The sequence below is a fragment of the Lytechinus pictus genome, chromosome 9 (assembly GCF_037042905.1).
Source record: "Lytechinus pictus isolate F3 Inbred chromosome 9, Lp3.0, whole genome shotgun sequence".
Classification (NCBI taxonomy): Eukaryota; Metazoa; Echinodermata; class Echinoidea; order Temnopleuroida; family Toxopneustidae; genus Lytechinus; species Lytechinus pictus.
Window position 1 is genome coordinate 6,439,254 of NC_087253.1, and position 14,972 is coordinate 6,454,225.

General features: G+C 34.1%; 1 protein-coding gene across 3 annotated transcripts in view; it reads right to left on the minus strand.

Annotated features, from left to right (window-relative positions):
* Nucleotides 1–609: 609 nt before the first annotated feature.
* The window catches only part of LOC129267854 (uncharacterized), a 40,851-nt gene continuing 26,488 nt past the window's right edge, over nt 610–14,972 (minus strand). For 2 of the 3 annotated variants that reach the window (XM_064104567.1, XM_064104568.1), the window contains 6 exons: nt 13,932–13,958; nt 10,879–12,488; nt 9,474–9,623; nt 8,830–9,218; nt 5,992–6,085; nt 610–1,499 (listed from right to left, as the gene is read on the minus strand). In XM_064104567.1, coding sequence (XP_063960637.1) covers nt 1,257–1,499; nt 5,992–6,085; nt 8,830–9,218; nt 9,474–9,623; nt 10,879–12,488; nt 13,932–13,958 — 2,513 coding nt within the window. In that variant the 3' untranslated portion in view covers nt 610–1,256. The remainder of the gene's footprint in view (nt 1,500–5,991; nt 6,086–8,829; nt 9,219–9,473; nt 9,624–10,878; nt 12,489–13,931; nt 13,959–14,972) is intronic. The other variant, XM_064104569.1, reaches the window with a different exon arrangement.

The window sequence follows — 14,972 nt, forward strand, 5'->3', positions numbered from 1 at the left end:
AATTGCCCATGGATGACAGAGTAGCACCCATCACATTCTTATTCACCCTCAACTACAACTTTCATGAAAAAATATGCATATAATTCTTGATTCGTTTGCATTTAAAACACGAAATGTTCTGCAATTCGACCTTTGGTGACTTAAATGATCTTTAACTAACCTGGACGAGTCCTATATGCTATGAGATCAGTATAATTACTTTTGAACTTTCTTTCGATTTAATTTGATACCAGATATCATAATTATGCTTATTCTGTAAAATAGAAAAGTCACAATTAGAGGAGTAAGAAAAAATGGGTGTGGCTTATGATGTCGATATAAAACAATTGCCTTTAGAGTGCCAACGAGAATGTGCAGAAGCGGATTCCAAAAGTCTCGGACGCCCTACCCCTCTGAAGATTGATCAAGTTGCCATTCTACGTTGGGATTAGGGGTAAGCTTTGTCGAGGCTTAAGGATATATCCACGAAGTCTTTTACTTTTTTGTTGGCTTCATTGTGATTCTCAGTCCAAATTTGTCAAACATTTGGTAAATTCTCTGTTTGAAAACCCATTCAGCTCAATATAATTATATTTATCATCCCCACTGCTCGGACAGCAAATACGTCACTGATAAGAAAGCTATTGTGTGATTAAATACAGAATACTTGACATATAAGGTTTAGCAATTATTGAGGAAAAATGATGATTGAAAGTTTGGAGATAGAAAACATATATATTTCCCGCGACGTACATACATGAAAGTCTTTATGAGTACCTCGTCCCCGACCCCTTCCCTCTTGAAAGGTCATTGTAATGTAAAATTCATTCAACTACATAGGCCACGGGTAATGAGTCAACCCCTGTAAACCCCTAACCCCAACGTAGAATTGAAACTTGATCAAACTTCAGAGGGGGAGGGGATCCGAGACTTTTAAAGCCCGCTTTTGCACATTCTAAAAAAGAAAAAATAACCACAAAATTATTAGTTTTGGATATAGGGTGAAATAATTCTAAAATGATATCTAAAGAGACGTTCGATGAAACGCAGAGCTAGGTCCTATGTGAACAAAAAGTTATTCAACTTGTATGCAAATTATAAACAAAAGACCAAAAATATCCTATAGTATGAATATATATCAGAGTTCTCTGTAGGCACTTTAATCATAACGTAATCATTTAGTCAGTCTGAAGTTTTCTTATAAGCCCCCCCCCCCCCCCGAAAAAGGGGAAATCATCCTCAGCAATAGGGGTACATGGAGTTTGGGTAAACGACTCCTAGTATAATGTTATATTATTATAAATTATAGATCGATTGCTCCACCTATTTTCCATAGGCGCTCTTAACCTTGGCAATTGCCTTTCATGTATATTGAGGGGCAGTTCACTCACCTTTGAGTCTACCTCTTTGCAATCAAGGTCTCCCCCCGGTCCCATCAGAGCCAACTTACAAACACTCGTTCGGTGACAAAGTGCATCTAGCAAGTCTGTCGATGGCTCAACTTCCAATGTGCTCTGTTCCTGTTGAAATAAACGGAATAATTACATAATATTGACTGGTCTTGAAGTAGAGCAACAACATAACCGTCATGTTGGGTATGACCGCATTTATTTTGCTGGAAGTTGTAGTATAGGGTGTCTACTTCAAGAATCCGACGGGTGCCACCAGGGCATCCTTAGGCATTTTTTTTATTTGGCGTCATATGCCACGCCCACTTTTTCACTTACCTCTTAAATATAATGTTCATATTTTACGAAATTTCTGTGTCATGTTTAGTATTAGATTAAAGGTGATGAAAAATCAAATGCAAATATATGGATAACTGTGCATTTATATTACGCAAAGGTTAGTTAATTTTCATTTAAGGTCATCAATGTATTAAATACAACAAGTTTGTATAATATATATGTAAAATATGCATTTTTTCCCAAAGGTTAAGTTTGAGAGTGTGCATATTAAGAATCCGATGGATGCTACCTTGGCATCTTGAGGAATTTAATTTTTCTGACGTCATTAACCACACCAACGTTCAGTTACATTAAATATGACCCTTCTATTTAGTGAAATAAACATATCATGTTTGAAATCACATTAATCAAAACGCATAATCACATTAATCAAAATGCATAATAACATCCACATAATTATGAATCACTACGCATTTAAAACGTGTCCAGGGCTATTAAAGGTCATTTGAGGTCATACAAGGTCAAACTGGGTCACAAATGTAAGTAATGCAACATATAATGATGAATATATCATGTTTGGAAAACAAACAAGTTGGGCATTATGAATAAAGGTCTATTTGGGGCTGAAAGTTAGGTGAAGGATGTGCAGATTAAGAATATGAAGAAGGCCATTTTGGCAACCTTAAGCAACGTCCTTTTCTGACATTATAAACCACACCATTCTTTTTCACATACATGTAGGTCAATCTCTTAATTATGACTTATCTAGTGTACAAAATAAACATATCATGTTTGGTATTAGATTAAAGCTTATGGAAAATTGAATGTAGATTTAAATGTTAGAAAAAATGAAGAACTTGTGAGGTGACGTTTAGACCATTAACACGCTTGAAGGGTTGATGATCGCGCTAGTTATACAGTCACAAAATGTTTAATATATAATTTTGTATCCAAAAACATCATGTGACTGCAAATAATCTACACCAATTTAACATTTTCCACAATGCCCTGTTATATTCCTCTCACAACTGCCCTCTGTACCATAGCTCTTCGACCAGATGCTCATAGGATTCCCCTTCACCAACAATCTCAACTACATGCCTCTGCCAGAGCTGTCTCACGTCGATTCACACTTGCATTATGAACTATGAAATATATGATTCGTCGGCCGACCAGCAACTGCATTAATCCTTAAAAGTTATAGAACAATGTGACGCTGACTTGTATCGACAAGGAAAGTCTTTTAATTCCTTGGGAATAACCACTCTGTCGTGAATAAGTACGAGTAGGCAAAATGTCCTGTTCAATGTACTATCAGCTATCTTCTGAAGATGTAATGGCAGTAGAAGCACATATAATTTTTCCCTGACACTGACATTTCTGCTCAACCAGTGTTCTCATTTTGGGTTTACACGTCTTTTGCACATTGAAGAAAACGTAATTGACAATAAAGGTATAAGGTATTGACGTTTGGAGGAAAATGCCAGCTTCGCACAGAAAATTCCCTATCAGGCTGTGATACCATCTTGTGTCAATTTTCCACTCTAAACTTGATGCTCGAATAAGATCTTAATCTATAGAGTCTGATGCAGAAGAAGTAGATCAATTTAGGTGTAATAATGATTTATACTTTTCATCTTTCTTAAATAATATAACAAATGTAATGGTCTTTCTAAAATCACTGAGCACTACTTCACACTATTTAGCAAGAAGACAGATGCTTCAACTGGCAAGTCAGCAAAAGAGCATGATTATCAAAGGTGCTCTTCCTCGGGAGCTTGATCAGAATGACTCCCCTGCAACTTGCCTCCCATGTATGGATGGGAAGTATAAGTTAGGAAGACACTCATGTACCTGTTCATAGCACATCAGTTACTCCCAAGGAAATATCAAAACTTGTTTCAAATGGATTTAAATCGGGGCCATCATGCTCTAGGGTAAGCATTTGCCACTTATCGTGTATCATATGTAAATAACATTGTGTCATTCTAAATACAAGGAAAACTGAACATGCAGTTGAAACCAAAGAGGGGAAAATCAGTCTGGAAGATGAATGAGAACACAAAATGTACTGGAGTTAAGATGATGTAAAAAGTCGGATTTGTCTAACTGGATTCTGTTCTTAAAGTGAGTTTGTGTTGTAGAAGTCATTTTCTTGTGTGGCTTCATTATGATTGATCTTAAACCGGAAATTGTGTGTAATGCATCATTTACTGTGTATGACTCTCTCCTTGATTATAGTTGATATATTTTTACAGAAAACTAAAAATAAAAACACTGTGCACTCTTATTTCATGTAGGAAAATGGGTGATATGATAAAAAAAACTTATGTTACATGTTTTGATTAAAGTCTTGTTACATAGCCTGAAATCATTTGAATCTAACCATAGGTTTATTCTATAAAGTATCACATTTTTTTCATAATTACTTATAGGCCTATGTGAAAAGTGAACGTGGTTCGTGACGTCAAAAAAATACAAATTTACAAAGGGTAAGGGGGTAGAATCTGTCACATCCTTAATATACACACCCTAAACCAAACATGAGATAAACCACATTATATGTTGCATTCATTACATTTATGGCCCCGTTTGACCTTTAAATTGGCCTGGAAAATTTTCAAATGCTTTGTGATTCATATATGTTGATTTTATTTTGAATTTGATTTAATTCTTTATCAAACATGATATGTTTATTTCGCTAAATATCTAAGAGTAATGTAAGAAAGCTGTTGTGGTCTATGACGTCATTAAAAATAATCTCCAAGATGCCAAAGTAGCAACGGTCTCAGCTTAACCTTTGCCAATAAATTCACATAAATATCTAACTTGTTTTTATTTAAATCATGATATGCTTCACATTATATTTTTGGCTTGTTACGATCGTCTGCGTTCGCGGAGAACTGAAGCAGAATTCACTAAAAACGAGGTGAGGTACATTTTATACTCGCCCAACTCCTCCAAATACAAAAAAAGTATACAAGAAGTACGTTGCTTTCATATATGTGATTCGGTTCACCTTCTACAACGATTACTTTATCGTTGTGTGGGTGTGACAGAAATAATATTTAAAGGTCAAGTTCAACTCAGAAAGTTTTTGATTTGAATAAATAAAGAAAAAATAAACTTTCATAAAATAAAATTTCAGAAAAATCGGATGTAAAATAAGAACGTTATGACATTTTAAAGTTTCCCTTATTTTTCATCAAAACAGTGATATCCACAACTCAGGGACATAAAAATGAGACAGTCGATGATGTTCCTCCTTCACTCAAAAATCTTTTTTTTTTTTTTTTTTTTGGAATTATACAATATTTCATTTTTTTACAGATTTGGCAATACGGACTAACTTGACTAAACCATATAGTATCAAGCAATGCTAATTCATCATGTTCAGGGAGGAATTAATAGTTGTTTCACTGAACAATCAGGAGAAAATGAGAATATTTCACATTTCATATAATAAAATGCAAAATAAATAGTGATTGGATGACGTCATCAGTCTCCTTATTTGCATACCAACGAGTATGTGCATTTCACTGTTTTGTGAAATTAAGCGAAACTTTAAAATATCATAACTTTCTCTTTTTAAATCCGATTTTGATGAAATTTTCAATGTTTATGCTTGTTAATTTTTTTTCTTTTTGTTGGGGTGGACTTGTCTTTTAAACAAAATAGAACATTTTGATTGCAAATTGCTTGAAATATTCGCACATTTCCGTTTTGCTGATAATACCCGGGAGGCGGTGTACAATAGTCAATAATACAAACATTAGAAATGTTATAAAACGCCATTTGAATTTTGAAATCAAAGCATAATAAAATACTATATTAACCTCAACCAGAGTGAAACACACTCTCTCGAGCCATTTTGTGTTTCTTTTATCCAAGGAGCTGCCGCTCTAATGTTTTCAATTTGATTGAGATGGAATTTCAAATAACATTCCGACTGTAGTTACTTAAGTGTTCTCTTTCACATTGTACAGGTCCATCACACGATTTCTCTTAACGTGCCACAGACACAATGTTGTGTGCATTTGTAATTATTATCTCTACAATCGTAGCATTTCGTTTTCTTTTTAATGCTAGCAGTACAGGCTTTGCAAAAGGACAATACACATTGCACTGTTTTGTAAATGTGTTTTTTAGTCATTCACACGAAGAAAGGCTTTTGCACATGACCATAACATTTTAAAAGAAAATGCACCGTTTTGAAATACAAATCAATGTGGCATGTTAAGAGCCCCTCGTCATTTCGGAACCATCTGCTCATTCTAGATTTCCTTTTGCATCTATCATTGATTAATTTTTATAATGCATTTACCTCGTCATGGTGAAGCGTCACTTTGATCCTGTTCTCGGCATTTATTTGTTCTGCCAGTGGATCTAGTTCGTTATCCGTAAAACAAGCGAAGATACTAGAACGAAATATACATCACATGGGTATACTTTAACATTAATTAACATATCCCTAACAGATTGTAGTCCATCTACATGTATGTTGTTTTTCTTTCAATCATCAAAACTGTAGTTGAGTGAGAAAATTTCCGATAATATGACGGTTTATCACAGGGATTTGAAGACCCCCCCCCCCCGGTCATTTTAGAACTACTTAGTATATGTAAAATTGTTAGCTGCACCCCCTTTCCTATTTCTCGGAGACCCCAGCCCCCACCCAAGATTCCTATTACAGATCCACTACTGATATTTACATCTCCATTTCAAATTGATGAATTTATTTATTTATTTGGTATTATTTATACAGGGTAACCCCATCAGTAGTCAAATAATGTTGTACTTGGGGGCCCTGTATAACATGAAACAAGAACAAAATACAAGCATAATATACAATACGAATGAAAAATACAAATCCTGAACATAAACAGATTGAAATTTTATGTATAAATCTAATAACAGAAAATTGTGTGTGAAATTGAGAACAATAAATCAATCCAGAGCTATAAGTAGAAAGTAATAGGGGAAAGAAACATAGAAGGTAGGGATGAGTTGAGGTAAAAAAAGAACACAGCAGATGAAGAACACAACAAATGCCAAACATCATCTTTTTTTTCTTCATTTTCAGGTCCTGGTATTCTTCCTGCTCAAGCATGAAATAATAAGCAACCAAGAACCTACACTTTCAACGAAATTTACCTGCAATTTTCGTTATACATCCACTTATTTCGGTGATTTCGGTGATTTTGAAAATAGTATATTTTCCCTTTTAACATGTGTTCATTCATGGCATTTTGCCCACAATTCTGTCCATATGTTAATAAACACCACTGACCGGGTCTGACCCAATGTATTTTTTAGAAGAAACGTTTGCTATACAGTGTTAGATAACTGGCTAGTTACCTTCAAAGGTGTTCTTCAATATTTTGCAGAATATCAATGAGACGGGAAATAATAAAAAGAATAACCAAAGATAACTGAACATTTTCATGCATAGGCGACTTTTGATAATTTCGTGACACACCTCCTGAACCCTTGTTACATACAATGTAATTTACACTTGCTCCCTATTAGACAACGGATTATTTTTAAGTTACTTCTTTTTTATACGAATCACTCTATAACCTTGCCCCAAAATATGTGTCTGATTGTTATAAATTTATGTCCCTCTCACAATAAGACAATCCTCAAGAATTGAGTCATTTATGAGGTCCCTTAAACTTTTTTTTTTGTTTTAGGCAACTACCTTCATTTAATATGTCATTCTGATTTTTTGTTTGCATAAATAAGTGAACTGAAATTGTGAGCGCTTTTGGCCATGTGGGAAAAGCACGTTATAAAGATTGAGTATTATTAATAATAATAAACAGTTCTTGTATAGCGCATATCACGATTATGAATAATGTCTCTATGCGCTTCCAAAGGACTTGGATATTATTATCGTTATTATAATTATTATTAATTCTTCTGATGTAAGTTTGGGCCAAACGTATTGATATTTTCTCTCATTTGCATTATTTCAGAATTTTGTGTGATCGCTAACATGGGGATTTTATAAAAATTGACAACAAAAGGGAATCTATGATCGATATAATAAATCAAATGAATTTCAGCCAAAAAAAAAAACACCTAAAACTATAATAAATGATAAGCTTTTCTAAATCCACGTGCTAAAAAAAAAAACATGAACGTGTAATCAAAAGTCATTGACTCATTAAAACATGCTAATTTGTCATAATCATATCAAAATATGTTGATACGATTATAGTTCGTGCACCTGGATATTAGTCCGTTTCTGTTTTGAAGAGTTTAGTTGCAAAAGGGGTTAGGTTCACTTTTGACCATTCCGAGAAAACCACGTTTTTTATTTTCACTTTTTGCAATATTCTCATGCGGAACTAAATTGTCATGATGTACTACCCTATCATGTGAACATAAAATAGCGTACAATAAAATCTACCTGTCTTCATTTTTTTTCTTCTATATATTAAAAAAAATATATATCATTTTAGACCTAACCCCTTTTGCAAGCCAACTGAAATGAATCCAATCTCTTTGGATTCAAAAATTTATTTTTCTTTGCCACCTTCAATCACGTTTTCATTTGAATTCATTTTTTTTTTACATCATCAGAGTGACTAAAATTTTTAGAGGTTTAGAGACAGAAAACAATTAAATTTATGAAAAATGGACCTAACCCCTTCTGACAATAAGTTTTTCAGACGGGTTTGATTGCAAAAGGGGTAAGGTCCACTCCGAGAAAATCTTTTTTTTTTTCAATTCTCCCATATTGCAATATTATCATGCAAAACTGAATTTTCCTGATACCCTACCATGAGAACACACAATTGGGTACGAAAGAAATATACCTGTTTTTCATATTTTTTTTAGATATTCTTTTTCCCCCAAAAAATATATGTGGACGTAACCCCTTTTGGAGCTAAACTGAAATGAATCTTACCCCCCCCCCTCCTTTTAAGTGATTTTTTACAATTTTTGTTCACCTTTTAATAGGAATTTCAATTTTTCTTTGGTATCATCTTATAGAGCTACTAAAAATCTAATCTACTATCCTTATATTGAGACATAAGCATCAAATTTGATGAAAATGGACCTAACCCCTTATGCAAGTGAGCTTTTTATTTGTTTTATATAAATTTCACTTAATATGATGTTTGAATGGAATCAAATAAGATACTTCAATTACCTAATTGTTTTCAAATGCTGGTGCTTCTTTAGACTCTGCAGTATTGATGTAGTGCGTATGTTTCCGATCATGAGCTCTCTGAAGACCAGAGAGGTGAGTTGTGGGAATGAATCTGAGAAAAGCTGTCCTAGTGAAACATGTTCTCCAATTAGAGGAACTGGTCGACGGCTTTGCTCTCTCGGATCAGGTGTGCGCTCGATAAACAACTCCTCTAGACTGGTTTGTGCCAATCGTTTAACTATCACCGGAGAGACAGTGTGAAGAGTCAAAATTCTCAGCCGTTTCAGGTTGGGGAATATGGTTTTGATGGTTGTGTCAGATTTGTGTAGGCCGCCAAGGAACCGATCGTCAATATGGAGTTCCTGAACTACGTTGATCAACCCCCCTCTCTGATGTAAAGCAAACAAAAAATAGTTATGCAAGCTATTTAAAAAATGCAGACGATAGAAGGAATAACGGGGACCAAATAAACCGTATGATTCTTGACACCTTAAATCTGACAATGATAAAAGAATATCCTCAATCGTATTCGGATTTACTTATTTAAACAATATGTTGGTTATTTTGCATACTGTTCTAAAATGTATTTATCAAAATATTATGTCTTATAGCTTGAACTCAAATAATGTTGGAAAAACGAGTACCTTTGAAACATATAATGACACAGAATAGAACTCGTCATCGAGATCCGTTTCCAAAAGCTTCAATGTTGTCAAAGAAGTTGGTGAAGAAAGCAGGTCGGCTATGTCCCGAGATACAGTCGGTCCGCACTTTCTTCTTAACTCCAGCGTTTCCTGACGATCGTAACAAATAAAGTGTACTATTAAAGGGGTGATACAAGAATACATTGAAGGACAGCGTTTTAGGCTATGCTATTAATTATCGCGGATTTCAAAATTCGTGAGATTCTTTTAAAACGTTTAAAAAAATGAAGAACAAATGTTTGAAAGTTTAAATGTTTATTGGAAACTCCATTCAATTTAATTTCAGTTTAATAAAAGATATATACTTATTACTGACCCATTGTCATACAAAAAAAGACGCAGCTGGAAATGTCCCGTTACTAGTGTGTTGTCACAATAACTGGTCCATTGTAATTGCTTTACAAAGCCCATCTAGTTGTTAAGTTAAGTGAAATGCAGACAGGACAATATATGAAAATGTAATTCTATGAGGTCGTTTTAGATATTTATTTTCTCTTCTTCAAGTTCAGTGCTTTGAAATAGTAAAATTTTACTACAGTGATACCTTTCATTTTTTTTTTGGATTACTATTTTTTATCATTATTATACATGCAGATCTTCAGAACACTTTCGGAATCATGTACTTGCGCGTGTATTTCATCTCCGAATCATGAATAAGGCAAATCATTTCAAGTAAGTCAATTGTTTGAAAGTTTGATATTTCAAACATCAGTTTTTCTCTACATATTCGTCCCATTATTGGTTTCCACTATAATTTCTGGTTAAACGTATTATCTTCACGAAATATTGTTTTACGTTTGATGAGGTCATCTTGTAGATCCTTTATTTCTCAGAGACACGAGAACTTTCATGCCTAAAAAACGAAAATACACATAATAATAGATATTCTAGAAGTCTAATTACAAGCCTGTGAGAAAGTAAAAAAACACGGGTTTGATAGATAACTTTTTTTTCAAACTTTACTTATATCTGCACGAATCTTTCTTTCCATGTAACATGTCTGGGGGGTAATTAAAAAAAAATTAATAATTTCACTTCCGCAAAAAAAAAAACAGATCGTAAAACAATCCAAGGTATATATAAATCGCAAGCGAAAAAAAGTTTTTATTTGAAGTAAACCCTCTCTTCATTGGGGGTGTTGGTTTATTAATGACTTGAAATTTCAAGATAAACATTATATAGTTAATTCTCCTAGTAATAATAAATAAACAAAGTATTTCACCCCTCGATTTTGGTACAGAAAAAAACAAATTTCTTGATTTAATTTGTATTCACCATAAGGAGCAGACAATGCAATTTTTTTAATTATATTTTAAAATTCATTTCAATGTATTGTAGGACAAACCACTTTATGCTGTTCCATGATGAACATGTAACCAGACACCGTGTGAGCAGACATGTTTCTATCGATTACAAGCGTTCGTTTCTCTGCAAATATCCGTTGGCAAACTGCCTTCGCTGTATCTTTGTCATAAGCTTCAAAGGTAACATCTACAAGAAAAGTATCATTTATTCCGGCGATGTCCTGCATGAGGGCCGGATCGATTCGATTGCTCCCTTGTAACATCTCAACTATTTCGAGACCAATCTCTTTCACCTGGGCAGCAGTGAAATACAATAGATAGCGGAATTCTTGGACATTAGTTTCCATTACTTTGCCCAATGACCGCCTATACTCATCGCAATCATTCTCATAAAGAGAAGCAAGATGTAGAGCTGCTACATATTCTTGGAATAGTTTGTGAGGAAAGAAAACGTTTGTTTTTGTAGCTTGTAAAGCACTCATAGATCTTTTCTGCCTCGGAACAAGTTTTTGTTCCTTGCTTAAGACTCCGATTCTGCAACAGATTGCCATGGCGTGAGTACACGAGCTGAAGTCATCTACCTGAAAAACCATTTTCCGTTGAAGGAGCCTATCAAAGGCCATTGATCCTATCTGACCAAGAAAAATCTTGATACGTTGCCTCTCATTTTCTTCATCTGAAGCGTCTGCGGCCTTCGATTTTGAAACATAATGGTCAATTAAGAAAATTATCATTTGCTCAAATAATTGAGAAAATGTCTTCAGTTTGCGAATCGTTTCTCGTTTCTCACTGTCTACATTTTCCCACAGGATGCAAAGCATAGCTACGTAAATTGGGAAGGGCGCCATGTTCTCTTTGATTACATCATTCACTGCAATAAAACGAATCAGGTCATTCCCCGCGTATACATCCTTTACAAAGTACTTGCTAATGTAGGTCGAGATATTTTCAGCACTGAACCCTTCAACTGCAATGAAAGCATAAGACCCACCAAATTTTTTATTGCATTTGATCTCGTGTGCCCTCCACGGTCTTGTGGTCACCAGTATCGTGCACTCCTTAAATTTGTCTAATCGCAGAACCTGAGAAATATCTGGCCCGTCATCGGTAGATAGGTCTCCATCATACTCATCGAGTCCATCAAGTACAATCAAAACCTTTGAAGGCTGGCATATAATGTAATTTTCGATCTGTTTTGGGCTTACAATGTTATTTTCTTTAAGATAGTTTTTCATGCAATCTCCAATTGTCTGACCCTTGATGGCGTTACGAAGTGGTAAAACCACAACCCAGTTGAATTGATTGTACTCCTCATACCCTTCGGCCCAGTCCCATGCAATCTTCGAACACAAAGTCGTCTTACCAACACCACCTTCACCTTCAACCAGAAGCCTTTTAGGGAGCACTCCGTCCACCTTTGTGGTAAAGAGGTTCTTGTAATCGAGAGATGATGTGTCTCTTGTTAATCCCCTGTCGTGCCTGAGCAGTACTAGGTTGGTGTAAAGTTTTTCGAATTCGACGATTAGATTGAAATCAAGCGGGTCTGGTTTTATCTTGCACATTCGTTCAAGATAGAAAGACTTGAGGTCTTCCGCGCACTGTGAAACCTGTTCCTCAGTCATGGCCTCTTGAGGGTTACCTTTGCTCGGTACTGAACACCAATAGGAGAGAAAAAAAATAGATATCTAAAATATTGTATTTCATCAAAATAACCTTAAGATACTCCGGTATGTTTGCATGCAACTTGTCCAGGATAGGTGGACCTATTTTAAGTTTAAATCTTATCCAACCTTCAGTAAACCTGATCTCCGAAACCCATTACTGTAAGTTAAATAAGAACACACAGTGCATATGTAACACATGTTTTAACTTATCAAAACTAAAATAGACATGGGTAAGGGATGTTATAATATTAATAGTGCATCATTTTTTAATAATTCATCTTAATTTTTTAAAGATATTCCGAAGTCAGATTTTGCACTTACTATTATACTTTTGGCGTCAAAATTACTAATTTAAAAATTACCTTGGTAAACGATTTTGAACTGACCTTTTTGTATGCTGTGCTTTCTTTATAGCCTACGCAGGGGGGGGGGGCATTTTTATTTCTTCTAAAATACATTTTTTGGCTTGTCAATTTTTTGGTACGAAATAATTACCTAATGACCTTAACTTTTTCGGTGAAGACCTTTTTTTTTTGCTTGTCAACATTTTATCTAGCTCGAAAAACGCCCCTCTTTCCAAAAAACTTGCGTACGCTACTGCTTTACATTATTTTCTGTCCTTACTTACATCGTTTATTCTTTCATACGTTCATAAAATTAGTATTTGTGTTACTGGGCCTATAGTGACGATAGAATATCAATAACTGCTGGTGCGGCACCCTACTGAAAAAAAAGACTAATGAACGAATAGACAATATAGAAAATATCCACGTAATATCTAAGCTTTGACGAAAATAATAATTTCTTACTGAATGTCATGATAAAGTCAAACAAAGAACTAATACATGAATAAATAAGAGGAATTACATTGACATTTCCACCACATACAACAGAACATGTGACGTTGAAACCAATGTTTTATTTCTCGAAATTTGTCTGCCGTGCATATGGGGTCGATATATATATATACCTGCACGTTTATTCATAATGAAAAGCTCTAAAGAAGCCTTATGGAATATTAAAATGAATGGATTAAGTTTATTGAGCTAAAAATGGCATTTAATAAATGAATCTAAATTTCAAGTTATTTTTAGAATGAACACTTCCTACTAATTGTTTCTTCTTTGTTTTTTGTTTTTACCGTAGCTCATACGGCGTGTCTCAATCAGCAGTTAATATTTTCGCCAAAAATCTTATTAACTAAATGACCTTTTTATCATTATTATTATTTTTATTGGGGGGTGGGGGCTCGCTAGTTTCGCACGAGTGCCCCCCCCCCCCAAAAAAAAAAAATACAATTGGAAATGAAAAAGACCTGTCAAAACCATACCATGATACCACTTCACTGCACTATATTGAGTCGATCTTTTTTAAAAGAATGAGGAATGCAGATAATTATATTCTTATTGAAAATAATAAGTTGCACTCACCATTCCTATCAGATTCAAGATATCCTCCTGAAAGAGAACAAACATTTCAAATTGTTTCTTGACATAATTATTTTCATTTATCCACTCCTTTACTACTGCATTGATTTTACTTAATTCTTCTGCGTATGTTTGGGGTCGATCAAATAAAGTCAGTAAGGTTATGGTGCATCTTTATTGTTGGCCTTAAAAGGATGGTCCAGGTTAGAAATATTCGTATCTCGATAAATAGAGTAAAATTCACAGAGCAAAATGCTGAGAATGCGATGAAAATCGGATAACAAATAACTAATGAATATTCATTAGATGGGCCGATTATGTCATATTCCCACTTTTGTATTTTATTATGTGAAATTAGGTCTATTCAAAAGTTGTCTACCAAGAACTAAAAAATTGGATTGACAACTGATTATCTGCATTAGATATTTATTGCCGCAACTTATTTCATCATAATGGAGACACATCATTTACACATGTATGAAAAAATAAAACAATTATTCTTTTATGTGATAACATAAAAAAAGTAAAGTGGGATATGACATCATCGGCCCATTTAATGAATATGCATGACGATGTGCATATAACTGTTTAAAAAAAAAAGATATTGATGAAATTTAAAATTCAATAACTTCGTTATTCGTTATCCGATTTTGATAAATTTTCGGCATTTTACTCTATTTATTTAGATAATTATAAATATTTTCAGCCCTAACCATCCCTATAATGAAATTTACACTTACAATGCAAATACGGATCGAACCCTTGTAATCCAGGAACAAATGAGGTTTGATCCCAAACAAATCGCAATGAAAAGACAATATTCAATAACCTTTTGCATTCTAACCATATTCATTATGATTTAATGATGCAAATTATCAGTTTTTTTATATTCTGAGGTCGGTGATCCTTAAGGTCATTGACATTTAGAGGTCTGCAGAGGTCAAATCTAATTTAAATTCTATTTTAAAATGAAGCTAATTGTCAAATATAGCAGTGGTGAAATTATTCTTGAAAATTCCATTGTCAGATCGTTGTAACAATGAT